At 56.0% G+C, this 18,035-nt stretch overlaps 1 protein-coding gene across 2 annotated transcripts in view; it reads left to right on the top strand.

Annotated features, from left to right (window-relative positions):
- The window catches only part of SLC37A1 (solute carrier family 37 member 1), a 67,072-nt gene extending 49,503 nt beyond the window's left edge, over positions 1 to 17,569 (top strand). The window contains exons 12-20 of one of the 2 annotated variants that reach the window (XM_060010276.1): positions 748 to 838; positions 2,514 to 2,576; positions 3,003 to 3,088; positions 3,591 to 3,639; positions 4,727 to 4,800; positions 7,517 to 7,595; positions 13,144 to 13,241; positions 16,939 to 17,003; positions 17,432 to 17,569. In XM_060010276.1, the coding sequence (XP_059866259.1) occupies positions 748 to 838; positions 2,514 to 2,576; positions 3,003 to 3,088; positions 3,591 to 3,639; positions 4,727 to 4,800; positions 7,517 to 7,595; positions 13,144 to 13,241; positions 16,939 to 17,003; positions 17,432 to 17,447 (621 nt within the window). In that variant the 3' untranslated portion in view covers positions 17,448 to 17,569. The other variant, XM_060010277.1, reaches the window with a different exon arrangement.
- Positions 17,570 to 18,035: the final 466 nt, after the last annotated feature.

Genomic DNA, 18,035 nt, shown 5'->3' with positions numbered 1-18,035 from the left:
CAGCTTTCGCCTCTGGTGGCAGTTACAGTATCTGTAAAACAACTCGGGAATGTGCATCAGTTACTGAAAGATTCTGTGACTCTGTTCTCCTGGTTACTAGCAGCTCAAGCCTATTCCCTTGTGACTCAGGGAGGCCTGGGAGACTTCAGCTTCTCTACAAACAAGAGGCAGGGGCATGCAGGGGCCTTTGTACTTGGACGGGGAGGGGGCGTTGCAGGGTTCTGCCTGGTTCCGTGGGTGTTTCCCCAACACCCACTAGCTTGCTTAGTCCCAGGCAGGCGGAGGTAGCCTGTGTATCTTACAGGATGGTAGGAATCGTTTGTGCTGTGTGTTTCCAGATCTCTGTCCTTTGCAGTGATTTCAGTTTTAGGGGAAAAGAAATAGCCAGTAAATACTCAGTAACTAGATGACCCTGCACGACGTCTGTGCCCTTTGAGAACCCCTTTACTAGCTAAGTTCCAGAGAGATATGGTGTGAGAATTAAACCAGTAGTATTTTTATTGACTCTGATCTGATGTAAAGACATTGAACTTCAACCTTAAAAGGTAAGAGTCCGTATCGGTCAGTTCTCCAGTTACCTCACGTCCTCCACAGCAGTACAGTATCCGTGCATCTGGAGGTGCTGAAACCAGACCCAGGACGTGGGCTGTTTTCATGGGAATGAAGTGCTGTGCAATTCTATTGCATATTTCAGCAAACCCGCTGGGTCCACTTTCGGGGTGAACCCCTGCTCTCTCTCTCTTTCAGGGCGTGATAGAGTTCTCTCTGTGTCTCCTGTTTGCCAAGTTGGTCAGCTATACCTTCCTCTTCTGGCTTCCACTGTACATCACAAATGTAGGTGAGTACGTGTTGCTGGCGTCACAGCTGGGAAGTTCTGTGCGGGGTCTGTGATCGGGACTCCCTTTTATCCACTGGTGTCTATAGTCTTGGAAAGGAAAGGGATGCATGATGCTTTTGAATCAAACAACATGATTAGTAGAAATGTACAGACAAAAAGAATTCAGACAGCGACGTTTCATTGCCGTAATGGTAACCTGTATGGGGTTTAAAGGGTTGACACGGTATATCCCAGCTTGGCTACAAATTCCATGGGGTTCTTCCTATCTGGGGCAGCATACTTTTAATGTAGGCTGCGTCGGACTTTGGGTCACAGCAGCTGGTGAACAGGAGCAGAGGCCTGAGGGATCTGAGATAAGAAAGGCTGAGTAACTGGCCTGGAAATTGCTTCCTGGAGATGAGCTCCAATTCTGGGGAGCAGACAGTTTGTCTCGCATTTCCAGTCCAGCAGGCGCTGAAGCCGGAAATTCTGACAGAGCAGACTCGCCCCGCAGTGACGCCCACTCTCTGTCCCGTGCGCTCACGCACGGGAAGATGGGCAGGGACCAGCAGCTCCTCCGGGGAGAGGTCCTGTGCAGGGGCCGCAGCCGCGGCTAAATGGGGACAGGGATGGTCAAGGAGGGCCCCGAGCTCTGGGCCCCGGGGTCAGGGAGTGTGAGGACAAAGTGAAGAAACCAGGGTCCCCCGGAGGAGCGGGCTCTAGCGAACGTGGAAAGAGGAGACATTTGGGACATGGGGGCTCCAGAGCACAGACCAGTAACTCCCGGCAGTGTCGTAGGAGCAGCAGAGGTGGATGTGAGCCCGAGGCCGGAGGGCGGAGTTTCTCGGGGATGGACGTTGTGGAGGCGGCGAGGGGGCCACCCCGTGTTAGCAGGGAGCTTCCTTCCCGGGCCAGCGACCTCCACTCGTTACCGCAGGCAAGGCGCACACAGTGTAGACACGTGGGTGCCTGATAGGCCGGCCCTGCGCCTTCCACCCCAGCGGTCTCCTGTGACTGCGAGGGGCTCACATCGTGAGTTACCGGCGTTTACCGTCCGAGGGATTGTTTGAAAAGAGCAGAGCTCCCGGTGTGTGCCGTTAGGGCCTCTAGGAAGGGCAGGACCTGATTCACAGTCCGGAGGCTCCACCTCCAGGCGCTGGCCAGCCGGAATCCAGCTGGAAGCCCAGGCTAAGTCCAGCGACGGGTCCTGAGCTGAGCGTGAGGACACCTCGGTCTCCTCCTCTGGAGGAGAAGGTTCCAGCCGCCTCCGGCCTGAAAGCTGGGGGTCCTGTGGTCCGTGTCCAGGGCGCTCTTGCGGCCAGCCCCTTCCCCAGGTGGTGCCCCACAGCCCCTGCCTCGCCTTCGGGCCGTGTCTGACTTCACGGCTGCCCCGAGGGGGACCCAGAGCAAAGGCTGGGTGTTGCTTGGACGGAGCCAGGGGAATCCGCACCTTTAGGTGAAGAGTGTTCGGTTTCCATCCTTTCTGTGTGTCTGCCCACAGAGCGGACTCCTTCTTCCTTCTCCTCTGTACTTACTGCCTTGACACTAATCTGATAGCGGATCTCATTGCTGCCTAATCTGATAGCGGATCTCATTGCTGCCTGGTTTAAATCATGCTTCTGAAACAAAGAGCGTGGTGTGAGCTCGCACGCTGCTGCGACGTGCTTGCGGTGACGCTCTGCTGTCACGTTAATAGATCACCTCGATGTCAAGAAGGCCGGGGAGCTCTCCACCTTGTTTGATGTGGGCGGGATCTTCGGTGAGTTCATTTTTGTTCTACTTTGACTGAAGCCTTCACCGCCGCAGTGCTGCGTGAACGCCCGTGGCCCGCGCGCTCTTGGAGTGGACTTCCACCCAGGAGGCCCCCGAGCCAGGCCTCTGAGGGCAGGTCCCTCCCCATCCTGGGCCGTGAGCGGTGCTCCCTGGGGACCAGGGCACGCCTCATGTGGGCGACAGACGGGCGGTGTCAGGACCCTCACAGGCAAAGGGGCTTTGAGGCCAGCCTGAAAGCTGACCCCTAGACCTGGGTGCCCTCGGGTCACGGGTCAGCAGCGCTGAGGCGGCTTCCTGCTTACGGGCTGTGGAAACGGGTCTAGAGGGGAGGTCGTTCTCTTCTTGCCGCTGCTGCAACACGGGTCCTGCCCTGGCCACACACGCCCCTCAGGACCCTCCCTCTCCCTTGCAGGTGGGATCCTGGCAGGTGTGATCTCCGATCGACTGGAGAAGAGGGCCTCCACCTGCGGCCTCATGCTGCTACTCGCAGCCCCGACGGTGAGACCAGCCCCCAACCTCGTCAGGGCACCCGCGCCTCTGGAAACAGCTTCTCTGTCTTCCCCGCAGCACACACGCCAGCTTCCCGGGCCCCCTCCTCTCAGGGCTCTGGTTTCTGGGAACGGGCATCACCTCAACCCCAATCAGTGCCCTGGTGTTCGGGACAGACAGCCTGGGAGGGGACACGGAGCTCAGGGGGAGCTGCCTCAAACCCAGGCCCCTCCCCTGGGAGCTCAGAGTGGGGCCACCCCCCTGGGTTCCCAGCTCACAGGGTGATCAGACCCTGTGTGTCTGGGACAAGCCTGGGGGCAGTTGGCCGAGCACTCTGGCTGCCTGTCTCTGGGTAGCCTGCCAGGGCGGCGTGGCCTTCCTTCCTTTGTAGGGGTTTCCACGGTCTGGTTGGCTGCCTGAGAATCACTTTTCAGAAATACGCATTCCTGGGTGATCTCTCAGCTAGTCGTAGTAAACCTTTGTCTTTCTCTGGTTTTGACACCGTTCACAGCTCTACGTGTTCTCTGCCATCAGCAAAATGGGTCTAGAAGCCACCATCGGTGAGTCTATGAGGCCTTTCTTTACTTTCACACACATTTTTTTTTTGTCCACACAGCCTTGTGAAATGAAACTTAAAAATCAACAAAGAAGCAGTTTGTGCGACGTAGCTACAATTGTCCCTGTGTCCCTCTTTGGGGGATGGGGGGGCAGATGGGAGGGGCCCATAGAGACTTCTGCTCCCAGACCTGAGGCCTCAGGTTTAAGGGCCAGCGTGGGAGGGTGCAGGCCCCTGGGCTTGGGGCGGTGAGAAGCTCTGGGCGCCCAGTGCAGGAGGCACTCAGAGAAGCCGCACGTGCCCCGGAAGGCAGCAGGCGGGGCTGCGGAGACCTGCACCCCCAGCATCACCAGCCCAGGGGCACCGTCCCCTCTTAGCTGCTCTGTCAGCTGCCATTCTGGGCACGGTTGCTATTTTTAACTTCCTGCAAGGAGCGCTATCAAATTATGGCTCTGACGCTGAGTAACTACGTCTTCTGTTGTCACGTGACAGCAGTGGGGATTAGCAGGGACCCCGTTAAAAGTTATCCACAGGGCAGGTTCCTGATTCAAGGAGACCATGGAGTTTCCTGGGACCCCTCGGTCCAGAAGCTTCCACACGGAGGAATGCGAACCAGGGGATGGTCTGGGAAAGTGAGCCCAGGGGACAGGTTATGAGCTCGGTGGTCCCGCCCATGCGGAGCTGGGCTGTGCAGCTGTGGGTGCAGAGAGGAAGCCCTGTCTGCTGCAGGCTGGTGGTGGCATCCAGGCGCTCACCCGCGTCACGTCTGTGCCCGGGTGCCGGTGCTCTCAGTTCCTCTTGGCTTTTGACAATACCGCTGCCCATCACGTTTGAGTAGGCGGGGACCAGGTCCTCTGAACGGCGCTTGGATCTTTGGGAAGTGTGATTGGACTTAGAGACATCTCAGGGCAAGTTTGAAGGAAGATGTTTGTGACGCTTGCCCCAGCAGTGGCCACTCCCCACACCAGCCTGCGTCCCGACCCGTGTGTGATGCCGGGATGCCCACCTAGGAGTAGCTAAGACGGTAGAGGCTCTCCCGCAGGGCCCTGTTCTGCTGGCTGAACCCCCCTCCCGGTTTCTGTTTCCCGCAGCCATGCTGCTCCTCAGCGGGGCCCTGGTCAGCGGGCCGTACGCACTGATCACAACCGCCGTCTCCGCCGACCTGGTGAGTGAGGGCAGCTCAGCGCAGAGCCGGGGCCAGGTGCTGCCCGGGGCGGCCGCTCCGTCCATCATGACCCAGTGGTCTCTGTTAGTAAAACGGTCTGTTTCTATAAGCACTCTTTTGCAGATGACCAGTAAGGATGCCAAGAGTCTTCTGAAGCAAATAAGGGGACATGGCAGTCCCGTCCCATAAACAAGTGGGCTGAGATGGCCTGAGGCCCGAGGTCCGAAGCCAGCAACTGGCTCGCTCCTCCGAGCTGCCCTGGCAGCCCCGGAGGCTGGTGGCCGTGTGCCCCAGAGCCCCGCCCACCCCGGCTGCCCCCTCTGTGCCCAGCCCCCTGCTGGTCTTGAGGACTTTAGGGACAAGCCCAGTGGGGTCCTGGCCCTGGGAGGACACACTCCGGGTAGTAGGCCAACATGGTAAAGAAATGGTTCCGGTACAGGGTGGTGAATGCTACGGCAGGGCCACCCAGGGCCTTGGAATCCACGGGGGCTCCTGACCAGTTCTCCCTGGAGGGGAGGCTTCTTACAGATAACATCTGACTGTCGACCTTAGGGCCCCTGAGAGAGCAGGGCTGTCTCATCCACCTGATAGGAAAGACAGTCAATTTCGTGCAGGGGCCACGTGCGGACATCTGAAGGACACACTGCACTGAAATACAAAATCCCCTGTTAGAAGGTAGTTTCCATAAATAAACGGGAGAGAAGAGGCAGGTGTCCTGCACAGAAGGGTTTATGCAGGTCCTCTGCCCTGGGGGAGGGAGAGCACCTCCCCTTTCCTACGGGGCAGGCTGTGCACAGGGATGTCCTCCCACAGAGGGCAGCGTGGGGAGGGGGAAATAGAGTAACTTCTCAGGGGAGAAACCTGACAGCCACGCCTCCACCAGGGGTCACTGCATTGATGCACGGATGCCGGGTAAGCGGTGACGAGCGCGGCCCTTCACGCCCGTGGTCCCCCTCCCAGAACCCACACCCCATCCAATCACAAGAAACGAGGAAAGTCCCAGAAATAAAGTCTGAGAAGCTGTCACAGCCACGAGGAGCCCCAGGAGACACAAGGACTAAATGTTGTTCAGTGTCCTGGGTGGGATCCTGGGACAGAGAGAGATTAAATTGGACACGAGGTGAAAACCCAGGGGTCTGAATCCAGTGTAGATTTTCACGGGTACTGCACGGTAGTGGGTCACCCATCGCGATGAACACGGCCGGAAGGTGTAAGGTGTTAACACAGGGGAAGGTGGCAGCAGGCTCTCTCTTTGCAAATTTTCCGTGACTCTAAGACTATTCTAAAATTAAAAGCGTATTTAAAATCGCGAGCAGTTCCCCAGAAGTGGTTTACAGACTTGTGGGCAGGGCGGCCGGGCGTCTCAGCCATGTGGTCCTGCGTCCCCTCCCCCAGCCAGCTCCCGAGTGCCCTTGAACTTGCCTGCCAGCTCCAGTGGCCCCCTCTTCACTTCGGCGTCTCTCAAGTCCTTTCTGCATCAGACCCAGAACCCACCAGCCTCCAGCTCACTCTCCCGTTTAGAAACCACAGCAAGCCCATGTCTCTGCAGTCCCCACGCCTGCTCCCGCGTCCCCTTCTCTCAGGGCCGCGGGCGGTGCGTCTGCCTGGCCCTCGGCCCTCGTAGAGCCACCAGCCTGCCCTCACGCACTGTCCTCAGCATCCCAGGCTCTTTGCTTCCAGGCAGAACCAGAAGTCGTGTCCTGACAGGGGAGCAGAAGAGGAAGGAGGGGGTGCTTTTCTCTTCCTCGTCCCCACGAGGGCTCTGGCCCACCCTCACGTTGACAGACGGCTCCTAAAACTGCCTTTACAAAGCGTGTCCAAGCTCCTGTCTGTGTGAGCACAGAGAATTCGGGAAGGGTGTACACCGGCCCAGCAGCGTGTTTGCCCTCATGGAGTTAGAGGCGGAGGAGGGACTTTCACAGATTCCGGAAGACGTGGATCCTGGGGGATTAACTCGTCGTGTGTGTGTGTGTGTGTGTGTGTGTGTGTGTGTGTGTGTGTGTGCTTTATTTTATGCTGTAGATGTCTGCGTACACACACAAGCACTTGTATTTTACAAGCTTTGGTTTATTTGTACAGTTTTAGGCTTCCAGGCACTATTTTTCCTGCTTTATTTTTTCCTTTTATTGTCCTCAGTTTGTGATTTTTTTCCCCCCAAGCCTGTACTTGTGCTTTCTGAAAACCAGAGGTCCTGTTGGTTTTTCATTTAGGACTTGTGCCCCCTCCGTTGGTTTCTTGGGTCCTGCCCTGTTACCCGTCCCCGGGCACTTGCCACTAATTAGACACTGCAATGGCGTCTCAGCCACGGCACAGAAAGCCCCAGGCAGACTCGCGGACGCAGGCGTTAGCCCTGGTACAGCTTAGGGACCGGACGAACACCATATTCATCTTTTCATTTTCCACGCTGGCCGATACGGTGCCTCGGTGATAGTGCCGAGGAAAGATTTGCTTACTGAAGAGAATTCTAAGACCTTTTTCAAACTAGAATATATTTGGACAAGTATTTCTGATGAGTTCTTACTATGGAAAGCACTTGAAACTTTGCATCTTTTTCCAAGGTGAGATTGGGATGGAACAGAACTTAAATTTTCTGATGGAAATACCCGTTTTGCTTTGCAAAGGGATTTGGGTGAATTGTCGTAGAGGAGGTGTAGGTTTATTTCTGCCTCTGCTGTTGCTGGGACGTGTTTCACATTTGTGTCTCCCTCTCTTCTAGGGGACTCATAAAAGTCTGAAGGGAAACTCCCACGCCCTGGCCACCGTGACCGCCATCATTGACGGCACTGGGTCTGTAGGTATGTGGACGCTTTTAGCCCATCACTGTGGCCCTAGGGGAGACACATGGTCACATCCTAGTTAACAGCCGCCCAGGGTTCCAGCTGCCTTGGTGATGTCAGGATCAGCTGGCCTTAAACTGTGAGCAGGTCAAAAGCGCGTGCAAACCCAGAGCAAACAGGCGGCTGGCCCTGCCTATCCTCTTTGGTCGGTTGGTTCCAGAGGAGACCTGCGCACGTGGCTGGCAAAAGCAGGTTTCCTCGGTCTGAAAGGAGGTGGACCCAGGTTTCCTTCCAAGCCGGTGGTGGGCAGACTATGGCCCACGGGCCTCTGGGCCACTGAGTGTTTCTCACAGTCGTTTCAAGGGAGATAGGATCTTATTTCAATATAAATGACAGGTGAACTGGTGGGTCTCGTGGCGCACAAGACTCCGAGTGTTACCAGCCCCGTTAAGGATCTTGGAGAGAATGCAGCAGCATATTCCAGAGGGAAAAAGGAGCAACTCACGGCTCTGAGCTGGGCCGATGGGAGCTGGTAAACAGCAAGCCTGTCTGACTGATCCGTGAGTCAGAAGGCTGACAGCAACGTCCATGACCTTTGTTGAGCCTCTTGGGAGGAGCACACAGACCGGGACCCCTCCCGCCAAGCCCCCAGAGCTGCCTGCCCCGGGCTGCTGCGTCGGTGAGGGCCCCTTTCTGGAGACACGGGGACTGGAGCCGGGAGGTGGGCTGGAGTGGCCCCGCTGGCTGTTGCGGATGTGTCACCTGCTGCCCCAGGCCCCTGGAGTAGGGGGACACTGAGAGAGAGGGCAGGCCAGGTGGGGCGGGGCCCTGGGGGTCTGGAGCACCCTTGTAGCAGTAAACCAAGCGCTTGCCGGACAAAAGCGGCTCTGCAAGCACAGTTCCACCCAATACTGGCCTCTCCTTGGGCCCTCCTCGGTCCACCCTGTCTGGGGCGTGCGGACCCCTCCCTGCCCAGGCTCAGGGCCTCTCCCCGCTGGCCCGCCCTCCTCTGGAGCACCGTCCACCTGTCTGCTCTGTACTGTCCTCTCTCCCTGCACCTGAATGGAAGCCCCAGGAGGACAGGAGTTTGTTTCGTTCTCGGTTGTACTCTGAGCCCCGGGACGGTGCCTGGGATGGAGCAGGCACTCAGTAAGTGGGTGAGGAAGGGATTGCCCGGTGGCTCTAAGACGGGAGATCGCAGGTGGGCGGGGCGGTCTCCCATCCAGGCTGTCGGGTTCGAAGATGAGGGGCCGGGTAGCAGAGGCCTCAGCCTGCACGGCTCACTGGGACAGGGCCGCACTGTGATACTGGTCTCACCACCCTGATGTTCTCGGTGAGAACATCCCCTCGGGGGCGCCTCCTGGGAGCCGGGGTACAGGTCTGGGGTTAGGGAGGTCGGGCAGGGGGCCGTGCCGGGTGACGGGTGTCCGCGGTCTGCCAGCACGCCCCCCCGGGCTCACATGGCCCCTGAGAAGTTTCCCACAGCCTGGAAGATGCGCTGTCGGGAGACCCCTGGGCTGAGCACGGCTCTGAGGGGCTGTGTGACCCGGCCGCATCCTCTCTACCTCCTGTCCACAGAGGCCTCTGTCTGAGTCAGTCCAGCGCCCACTGTGACACCCTTTTCTGAAAGCAAATTGAGAGCTTGGCCGGCAGCCCTGATTGCATTTTAAAGCAGAAGATGGGGGGTTAAAAAGAAGGAAATTATGAAGTAGCCTAAAGAACACATTTCTCTTGATCTTCTCAAAACAAGAGGGAAGCAGAAGTTCTTGGCCCAGGGTAGAGACTCTGCGTCTCTAATTGGGGGCAGGCTCTGAGCTGCAGGAGGAACCAAAGCCCAGCTCTGGACACCTGTCACCCCTCACAGAAGGAGGGCAGAGGCTAACTCAGACCATCCCTGGCCTCTGCACTCGCTGCTGGTCCTGCATCCTGGGTCTGGCTGAGCCTCGGACTCCACGGGCTCTGGCAACCCCAGTGCACCAGGACAGAGGAGGTGGTCACCATGGAAACGGCAGGCAGGCGCGTCCACCACTGTGTCTCCCCCACTGTTTCTCTGCTTAAGTGCTGCCCAAGTAGATGGAAGCAAAGCCAGGCTCAGGCAGAGATGCACACCGTTCCAGCAGAAGTTCTGTTCACAAGGGCGTTTACCCTGATGTGTTTATTAAATGTTGTAAATGTTGGTTCCAACGGAGACAGAGCTCGACTAATTGTGAACAAGCTGGTGCCTTCTCTCAATTCACCAGAGCCAGACGGTTGCAGGGACACCAGTTCATGTGTTTGGTGCGTTCACGGGGTTGAGAACTGCATCCCGGTGGCCTGCAAGGCTGGCTGTTTCTTTATGTTTATGCAGGGCGATTAAATAGAGCCCTGAATTTCTTCAAGTTAATTTTTATTTTCTCAAAGTAACACACAGTGTTACTTTAGAAACCAGATAGTAGTCTTAGAAACGTATTATAATGCAAAGTGACAGTCCCCTGCCCACGCCCCCTCCGCCGCCTCTTTCTAGAAGCCATCGCTTTCGACCATTCTGTCCCGTCTTCCCCACATGCACAGTCACACCTCCCTTGATCCATCACCTTCTCTGCTGTCCTCCTGGTGAGGAAGCTGGGGCCCCTGCTCCCCACAGCCCCTCCTCTCGTCCTCCCCAGCCATCCTGACTGCTTGACGTCGCTCACTCTTGAGCCCAGAAATAAACTTCACCTATTACACCCTTAATATGCACGTTTTTGGTTTTCCCCAAAGTAACAAACGTCCTGTTTTCCCTTTTGTTTACTGTTCTGTCTCGGCTGTTCCTTCCTCTCCAGCGTGGCCGGCAGCCTGCGAGGGGCCCTGCAGCCACGTGACCCCTGTGCTCTGCCTAGGACACGGCTCTCATCCCAGAGCTGCTTGTACTGCCCTCCTGCAAGCCCCTTTCATGTCTTGGCCACGGTGGACCCCTGTTTCCTAGACCCCGTGTTTACTTCTCCTCTTTGGTGGAAAACGTCTCCTAGTAGCTTCCGAGGAATGGTTTGCAGGAGGCAGATTTGAGGGCCTGGGAGTCTGTGGGGTCTGGATTCGGTTCTCTCCCTTGGGTATAGAATTCTAGCCGAGAGTCCCTTTCCTCCAGAATTCTAGTGTCTTCTAGCTCCCGCTGTCACCACAGAGAAGCCCGTTGTCACCCTCAGCCCAGGCCTCCACCTCTGACCTCTGGTCTTTCCTCTTGGAGGCCCCCAGGCTCACTTTACCTCTGCAGCCTCTTTGCATCCCCCATGCCCCGGGCACCTGGGGCCCACCCAGCCTGGAAACACATGCCCTGCATCCCTGGGAAAGTGTGCTGTGTTTTCTCTTTGACGAGTCTCCTCTCCTGTTCTTGTCTTCCTAGAAAACCCATTAGTTGGATGTTTCACTTTCTGGATTCATCCTTCAATTTTCTTTTTTCCTTTTGCCTGACGACGTCTTTGTTCTCCTCTACTTTCTCCAAGATGTTCTCGGCTTTCCTTCCCAACTTCCGTGCTGAACTTTTAATTTCAGGCATCACCATGTTACATTCATTAGTGTCATCCTGCCCTTTCAGTGCATCCTGTTCTTCTTGGACGCAGTGTTGTGAGATTGAATGCTGTGAAATTGCTGAAGCTGGGTGGTTTTCAGACACAAAAGTGGGAGTTTCGCATGATTCAACTTCTTTTTCTGTTAGTTCTCCGAGGGTATGACATTTTCCGGGGAATGTTCTTCCCCACGGTTTCTTTATTTCCTCCAGATTCCCCCTCCTCCCGGCTTGTCTGCTTTCACGTTGAGGCTTTTTCCTCTACACGGGTGAACCTTGGCCATCCCATCATATATTCATATTTAAGACGGAGCCACTAAGAACTCGTCAGAAGCCCTTTCTGCACGGGGCGCATGTCAACTGCTGGTCTTCGGGGTCCGACTGGGGTCTGGAGGAGGAGACCCGCCCCCCCAGGACCCACAGGGGTGTGACCTCACGGCCAGCATTCTTGCCACTGGGAGGCAAGGTTAAGCTTCTGCTCTCCTGGGGTGTGGGTGTGGGGGGGTGATCACTGAGTAGTGATGCTGAGGAGGAGAAACCCGGGGTCAGAGGGGCCGGAGGGTCGTATCTCACCGTTCATTACAGAAGAGTCTCAGCCAGATCCCGTGTCCTCCTACCGCCCCTCTGCCCCTGCCTCGTGCACTTGGGCAGTCTGGCTCTGAGCTGGGAGTCCCCGGCCCCTTCTCGTGAGCAAGGAAAACCATGCCAGTCACGCCCCTTAAATCCCATCCTCAAAAGCAGTGCCTTCTCTCATCCACCCGTCTCCTTGTGGGTTTCATTTTGTTTAACTCAGTTATGGTTCATCCTGGGGTGTTCGGCAGGGAAGAGAGAAACACGTGTGAACAATGCACGTTGACCTGGAGCCCTTCTGTGACTTTCAGAAAACACAATTGCTTCTCCGATTATAAAAGTAGTAAGCGCTCTTTGTGAACCCTTAACACTAGCACGTCTGACGTAGGAAAGACCCTCATCAACCTCTCTCTCAGAGGTTAAAGCTCAGTCAGGAACTTGGTGGGAATTCTCCACGCTTCTGCCTGTTCCGAGCCACTGAGCCATCCTCCACGCGTTTCATAACTTATTCCAGTCTCTCTTAGGAAAATAAACAACTGCTGCAACAAACATTCTTAAACAGATATTTCTGGATATTTTGAGGAATATTTGCTTTCTTTTGTTTTATCATTTTTTTAAAAATTATTTTGACATAATTTGAGACTTACAAAAAGGTTTCAAAAATAGTACAAAGAAATCACATTTGCTTTATCATTCCCTCTCCCTCCCTCCCTCTCTCTTTTCTCTGTCTCTGTACGTACACACCACACACGGGCACATATGCATACACACGAGTGTATAGTTATGAATACACACGTGCATGTTTTTTCCCAAACCACTTAAGAGTAAATCGCAGACATGCTGCCCCTTTTACCAATAGCTATGTATTCAGCGTGTATTCCCCCCAAACCAGGAATTCCTGGTATAGCCACAGTACAATGATCAGAATCAGGAAGTTAACAGTGATACAGTTAACATCTACGAACCTTATTCATATTTAACCAAATATTTTTATAGCATAAGAATGTCTAAGGTTGTGCATTAGGTTCTGACTGCTTTATAATAATTTTTTAATGGGATTGTTGGGTCAAAAGAATGGATATTGTAAAGTGAGGACACATTTTTAGATTTGCCTCCAAAAACAGCTTGGACCAAACCTGCCTTCACCAGTACAAGTACCAGGCTTTTTTATCCCTGATCAGTCTGACAGGTGAGAGTGAGATTTTAGCGTTTAATGTGGTTTTTCTTTTTTGGGGTCATGCTCCGTGGCTTGCAGGATCTTAGTTCCCCAACCAGGGATCGAACCCACTTCCTGAAGTGGAAGCTTGACGTCTTAACCACTGGACCGCCAGGGAAGTCCCCTTAACGTGCTTTTTTAAGTTAGGAGTAAGGTGTCGAGCACCTTCCTGTGTATTTACTGGGCCTGGGTGTTTTGGGTAGTCACGTTCCAGAGTTTTCTGCACACAGCACCACGCGTGTCCCTTTGCCTCGTTCCAGGAGCAGCGCTGGGCCCACTGCTGGCCGGGCTCCTCTCCCCGTCGGGGTGGAGCAACGTGTTCTACATGCTGGTGTTTGCAGACGCCTGTGCCTTAGTGGTGAGTCATCTTGCTTTCCAGCCAGGCAGCTTTCACGAGTGTCTCTGCGGCTGTCAGCCACACACCGGGGGCACTTTTTCCTGCGGACTCCTGCGGCTCTTGGCAGAGTTTGGGCCGGTGACAGACCCCTAAATGTTCGTGGTCCTAGGCCCTTTCTCTGGTTTAAACAGATGTCCGAAGCAGCAGCGGGTGGTTTCCAGCAGGTTGGGAAAGAGGCCGAGAGGGGGCTGGTGTGGGCCTCGGGCGGGTTCTTGAGCCCCTCTGCTCCGAAGCACCCGTCTGTGCAGTGGGCAGAATAACGGCACAAGGGGCGGGATTTACTGTGGGGGTTAAAGGGGACGGTGCCCTTAACTGGCCTCCTACCCGGTGCCGTGACTGCTCCCACACCCCTCCTGCCCCCAGCTGGCCGCACTGGGGAAGCAGCTGGTTCCCGCACCCAAACTGTTCTAGAGTTCAGAACAGGAGCCGGGGCCGCCCATGCAGCACTGAGCACTGCGGTCTCTGCGCCCCGCGTCTGTCCCCTCCTGCATGCGAAAGTCGGAGGCTTTCCCCGGGATGGAGAAGGCCGGTCCCGACGGCACAGCCCTGCAGCGGCCACCTGCAAGAGTGGCCACCGCGCCTCCCCGACTGGTCACCCCGCGCAGGGGCCCAGGCCTGAAGCCACCGTCTCCTCTCGCATCACCCGGAAAACCGAATGTTGATCCCATTACAAATGAGTTGAGGATCTTGGAAATATCAACTCCATCAATTAAATGAAACCTTTATGTTTTCATTCCCGGAAGCCCTAAGACACAGCTCCCCCCATTTCATACAGAATCAAATACCGACTCTCAACTTATGAACCTGTTAGGTGTTAAAAGCAGCTCTTCAATTAAGTCCCCAGATCATTTCCGCCAAGTAGCAGTGACACTTCCATCGTTATGGCTGTTTAAGGCTGAAAACACTTCAATTTCAGAAATACCAGGTAATATATACACTAAACTTCCTTTTAAAGCACAGCTAAACTCGTAAGAGAGGAAAGGCTATCCCCAGGACCCCAGAATGTAAAGATAACTAAAATAAGTACCCAGGCTGATGCTGGAGCAGCCAGGGTGAGTCGTCGGTCTCAGGAATTGAGGGGCTGGGTGGTTATGCCTCCCCTCCCACAGCCCTGGGACTAAGGCGCGGTGCTGGGCTGGCCCAGGGTGCGGAGCTGGAAGTGGAGACCCCTCGTCAAGGCCGGACCGTCGGGGGTCCCTGCGTGTGGTGAAAGCATGCACGTTTGCACACTGGCACAGAAGACAGCCAGGATGTGTGCCGTCTCAGCGCACACGCCAGCCTGGGGGCACGTCTGCCCTGAGAACCTTTAGCCATGGACCTGCTTACAGTAACCTTCCATTTTTTAACTTAGCATTATGTAAATATGTAACACCTACAAAAAATTAAGTTGGTTCTAGGGTGGTGATGTACCTGGTTCTTCGGCAGAAGCAAATCCCAAACCATGTGAGAGGAACAGAGTTCACCCCCCGCCGCGTGGGGCCTCTAACACCCAGCTGCAGACGAGCTCACACTCCCAAATCAGGAAACAGTAGGGAACGGCCCGCTGTGATGCAGTGACAGGCACAACACACAGACCCCCAAACGGCAGGTAAAAGGGTTATCGCACAAACCGTCAAAATAAACACTTGTAACATTACTAAGATGATCATACTGAGTGAAGTAAGTCAGAAAGGGAAAGGCAAATACCATATGATGTCACCTGTATGTGGAATCTAAAATATGACGCAAATGAACCATCTGCAAAACAGAAACAAACTCGCAGACATAGAGAACAGACTCTGGTAGCCAAGGGGGAGGGGAAGTGGGGGAGGGAAGGGTCGGGAGTTTGGGGTCAGCAGATGCAAGCGATTATACAGAGGATGGATAAGCAACAAGGACCTACTGTAGCGCACAGGGAACTAGATCCAACCTGCAGGGATAAACCGTAGTGGAAAAGAATGTGAAAAAAGATTGTCTCTGTGTATAACTGAGTCACTTGTCTGTACAGCAGAGATGGGCGCTACACTGGAAATCAACCAGACTCCAGTTTAAAAAAGATGAAAAAAAATGACTAAAGATGGCAAAGAAGGAACTGAATTCACGTGCAAAGAACAAGACCTAAAAAAGACGGAGCTGGTGACATACAGGTGTAAGGAAATCATCCAGAATGAGCCCAGAAAGGGGAAGATGGAAAATACTAGGGAGCAGGTAGAGAGTGGAGGCTCAGAGGAGACGGCCCGGCACCGTCCAGCAGGAGTCCCAGAGGAAGAAACTGGAGCACCTGAGGTCGAAGCAGTCGTTGAAGAGAAAAGAGCTGGGAGTGAGGGGTGTGGGAGAGGACCCCACCGGGTCTGCAGTCACCAGCGGACGGCAGACTGGCTTGGAAACCCCGACTCCAGTTACTTACAGGAAACACACCTGAAATGTCAGAAAGGACGAGAGGGAAAACGCATAACAGGCAAACAATAACTGCGAGCCCGCGGCACCGGCTAGGTCAGATGAGAGACTCCAGCCAAAATCGCTGCAGGAGAGCGAGCGAGGACAGCCAGCAGACGGCTCCGTGGTTCCACTGAGGACAGTCTTTTCAGCCTTAAAGACCAGACACGGGCTTCCCTGGTGGCGCAGTGGTTGAGAGTCCGCCTGCCGATGCAGGGGACGCGGGTTCGTGCCCCAGTCTGGGAGGATCCCACATGCCGCGGAGCGGCTGGGCCCGTGAGCCATGGCCGCTGAGCCTGCGCATCCGGAGCCTGTGCTCCGCAACGGGAGAGGCCACAACAGTGAGAGGCCCGCTTACCGCAAAAAAAAAAAAAAAGACCAGACATGCCTCTTCTCTTCTGGGGTCTGTAGGCCAGTTTCACCTCCTTCCACGTCTGAGGCTGGACCTCCACGAACCCGGCAGGTGACTCTGGGGGCCTGCGGACTGTCTGGCTGTCCTGCTCTCCGAGCCCCGGGCCTTCCCCTCTCCCTCTGACCCCCGTCACACGGGCCTGCAGCCACCTGGGCGGGCTCTGGGGCCGAGGCCCTCTCCCTGCTGGGCAGTGCACACAGACGGCTGCTTTTGTCACGTCTGAGAAGTTGGTGGGGTGACCAGCAGGCCCTGAGGCGGCAGGGCCGGGGCTCTCGCAGAAGCTACCCCGTGGAACAGGGCTGCTCCAAGGGTAGGCGGGCAGCCTCCGGTGCTGCTGGCTGCGGACCCTCGCCTGGTCCTCCATTACCCTGGTCTCCCCCAGTGTCACCGTGACCATGGGTCACCTTGTCCTCACTCTCTTTTTCCCATTTGGACACTTTATGACTGGACTGGTTTCATTTTAAACAGACATCCTTCTGGCTGGAATCTGTCCTAAGGGCGTTATTCCCAGGAGCACGGCCTCCGCAGTGACACACGGGACTCGGTGCCCAGCAGCCCTAACCTGGGACCCGGCCCGTGGGCAGCTGTGCGGGGCACTCCCACCGCTCTGCTTGAGGCTTTTAAGTTCTTTACGTTCTGAGGAAGAGGCCCCTCCGTGGGCAGCTGGTCCCCCGCGCCCCACGGGAGAGCCGCAGACACGGTGAACTTGAGCGCCCGCTGGGTTGGGCTCCCGGGGGGCGGGGCTGCTCGGGCACCTTCCCGCTGCCAGCAGGGCACCACCCGCAGGGTCTCCCAGCAGTAACTGTGGCCTTGTCTTTGCTCTGGGTGCAGTTCCTGCTCCGCCTCATACACAAGGAGCTGAGCTGCCCGGGGTCGGCGACGGGAAACCAAGCTCTGTAAGTGCGCCCTGCCCCCTGCGCCCCTCAGCCTCTGAGCGCCAGCCCGGCCTGTCTGCCGCCACACCTGCTTCTCCTAAAAGACCACAGCTCACCCGTGGTCCCTGGCACTGCACGCCTCATTCACGCTCATTTTTCCTTTCCTAATCAATACCTGGTGTGGGTGCGATCCCGGCAACCTCTCCTCAAAATGGAGGGGAACAATGTGCGGGAAATTCGCCTCTTTTCTGCTCTTTGGGCTGCAGCTTTCAGACAAACGTAGCAGCTCCCAGGCTCGCCTGGCTCTGCTCCCGCTTCCTGTGTCCTCTCCCCTTTTCTGTCCCCAAGGCCTCGGGACAGGAAGGGAGAAGCTCCAGGCTCTGCGCTTTGGGCGTGAATTGAGCGCTGCAGGCTGGGAGACCAGCTGCTGTTTCACCCTCCTCTTGCAGGTTTAAGGAGCACTGACCCCTCGAGTCCCGTGGAGGGAGGCTGGGCCAGTCCTTCACAAACTGTCTTTCAAGGAAGAGTTCAAATAAAGGATCCTGTGTTGAAAAGAGTGATTTACCCTTGCCTTTTGCACATTCACCTGGGAAAGGCACACAGGCCACTTTGAGAAATCCTGGTACTGTGTCGGCCGGGCCGTGGAGCAGCTCGTGGGCGGTGCTGGCTGCCGCCCGCCGAGCCCCACGAGCTGGCACCTCGGGGCGCCGGGTGGCCCCTCTGCATCCTGAGTGGCAGCGCCGGGACTGGTGTGCAGCGCCCAGGGGAGCCTCGGTCTCTCTCAGGTATTTCAGCGCGGGACGTCCAAGTGGGTGGAGCTCAGATGGCAGGAACGTGCCGGGGGACAGTCAGGATGCTGCAGGCAGTCGGGGTGCGGACCGCAGAGACACCTCTGCAAGGACAGAGCTGACACCTGCGTCAAAACCAAGACAGAGCTCAGACCCATCATGTCACCCAAAAGATGTCCCCAGCACTTCCCCCTGCTCTGCACCCACCCGGAAACGGTCCAGGGTGGACTGCGGTGAAGCCGTCAAAGCCTGTGGACAGACTGGA

The sequence above is a fragment of the Delphinus delphis genome, chromosome 4, assembly GCF_949987515.2.
Source record: "Delphinus delphis chromosome 4, mDelDel1.2, whole genome shotgun sequence".
NCBI classification, from domain to species: domain Eukaryota; kingdom Metazoa; phylum Chordata; class Mammalia; order Artiodactyla; family Delphinidae; genus Delphinus; species Delphinus delphis.
Note: the sequence above shows the minus strand (reverse complement) of the source record. Positions and strands in the feature narration are given on the sequence as shown.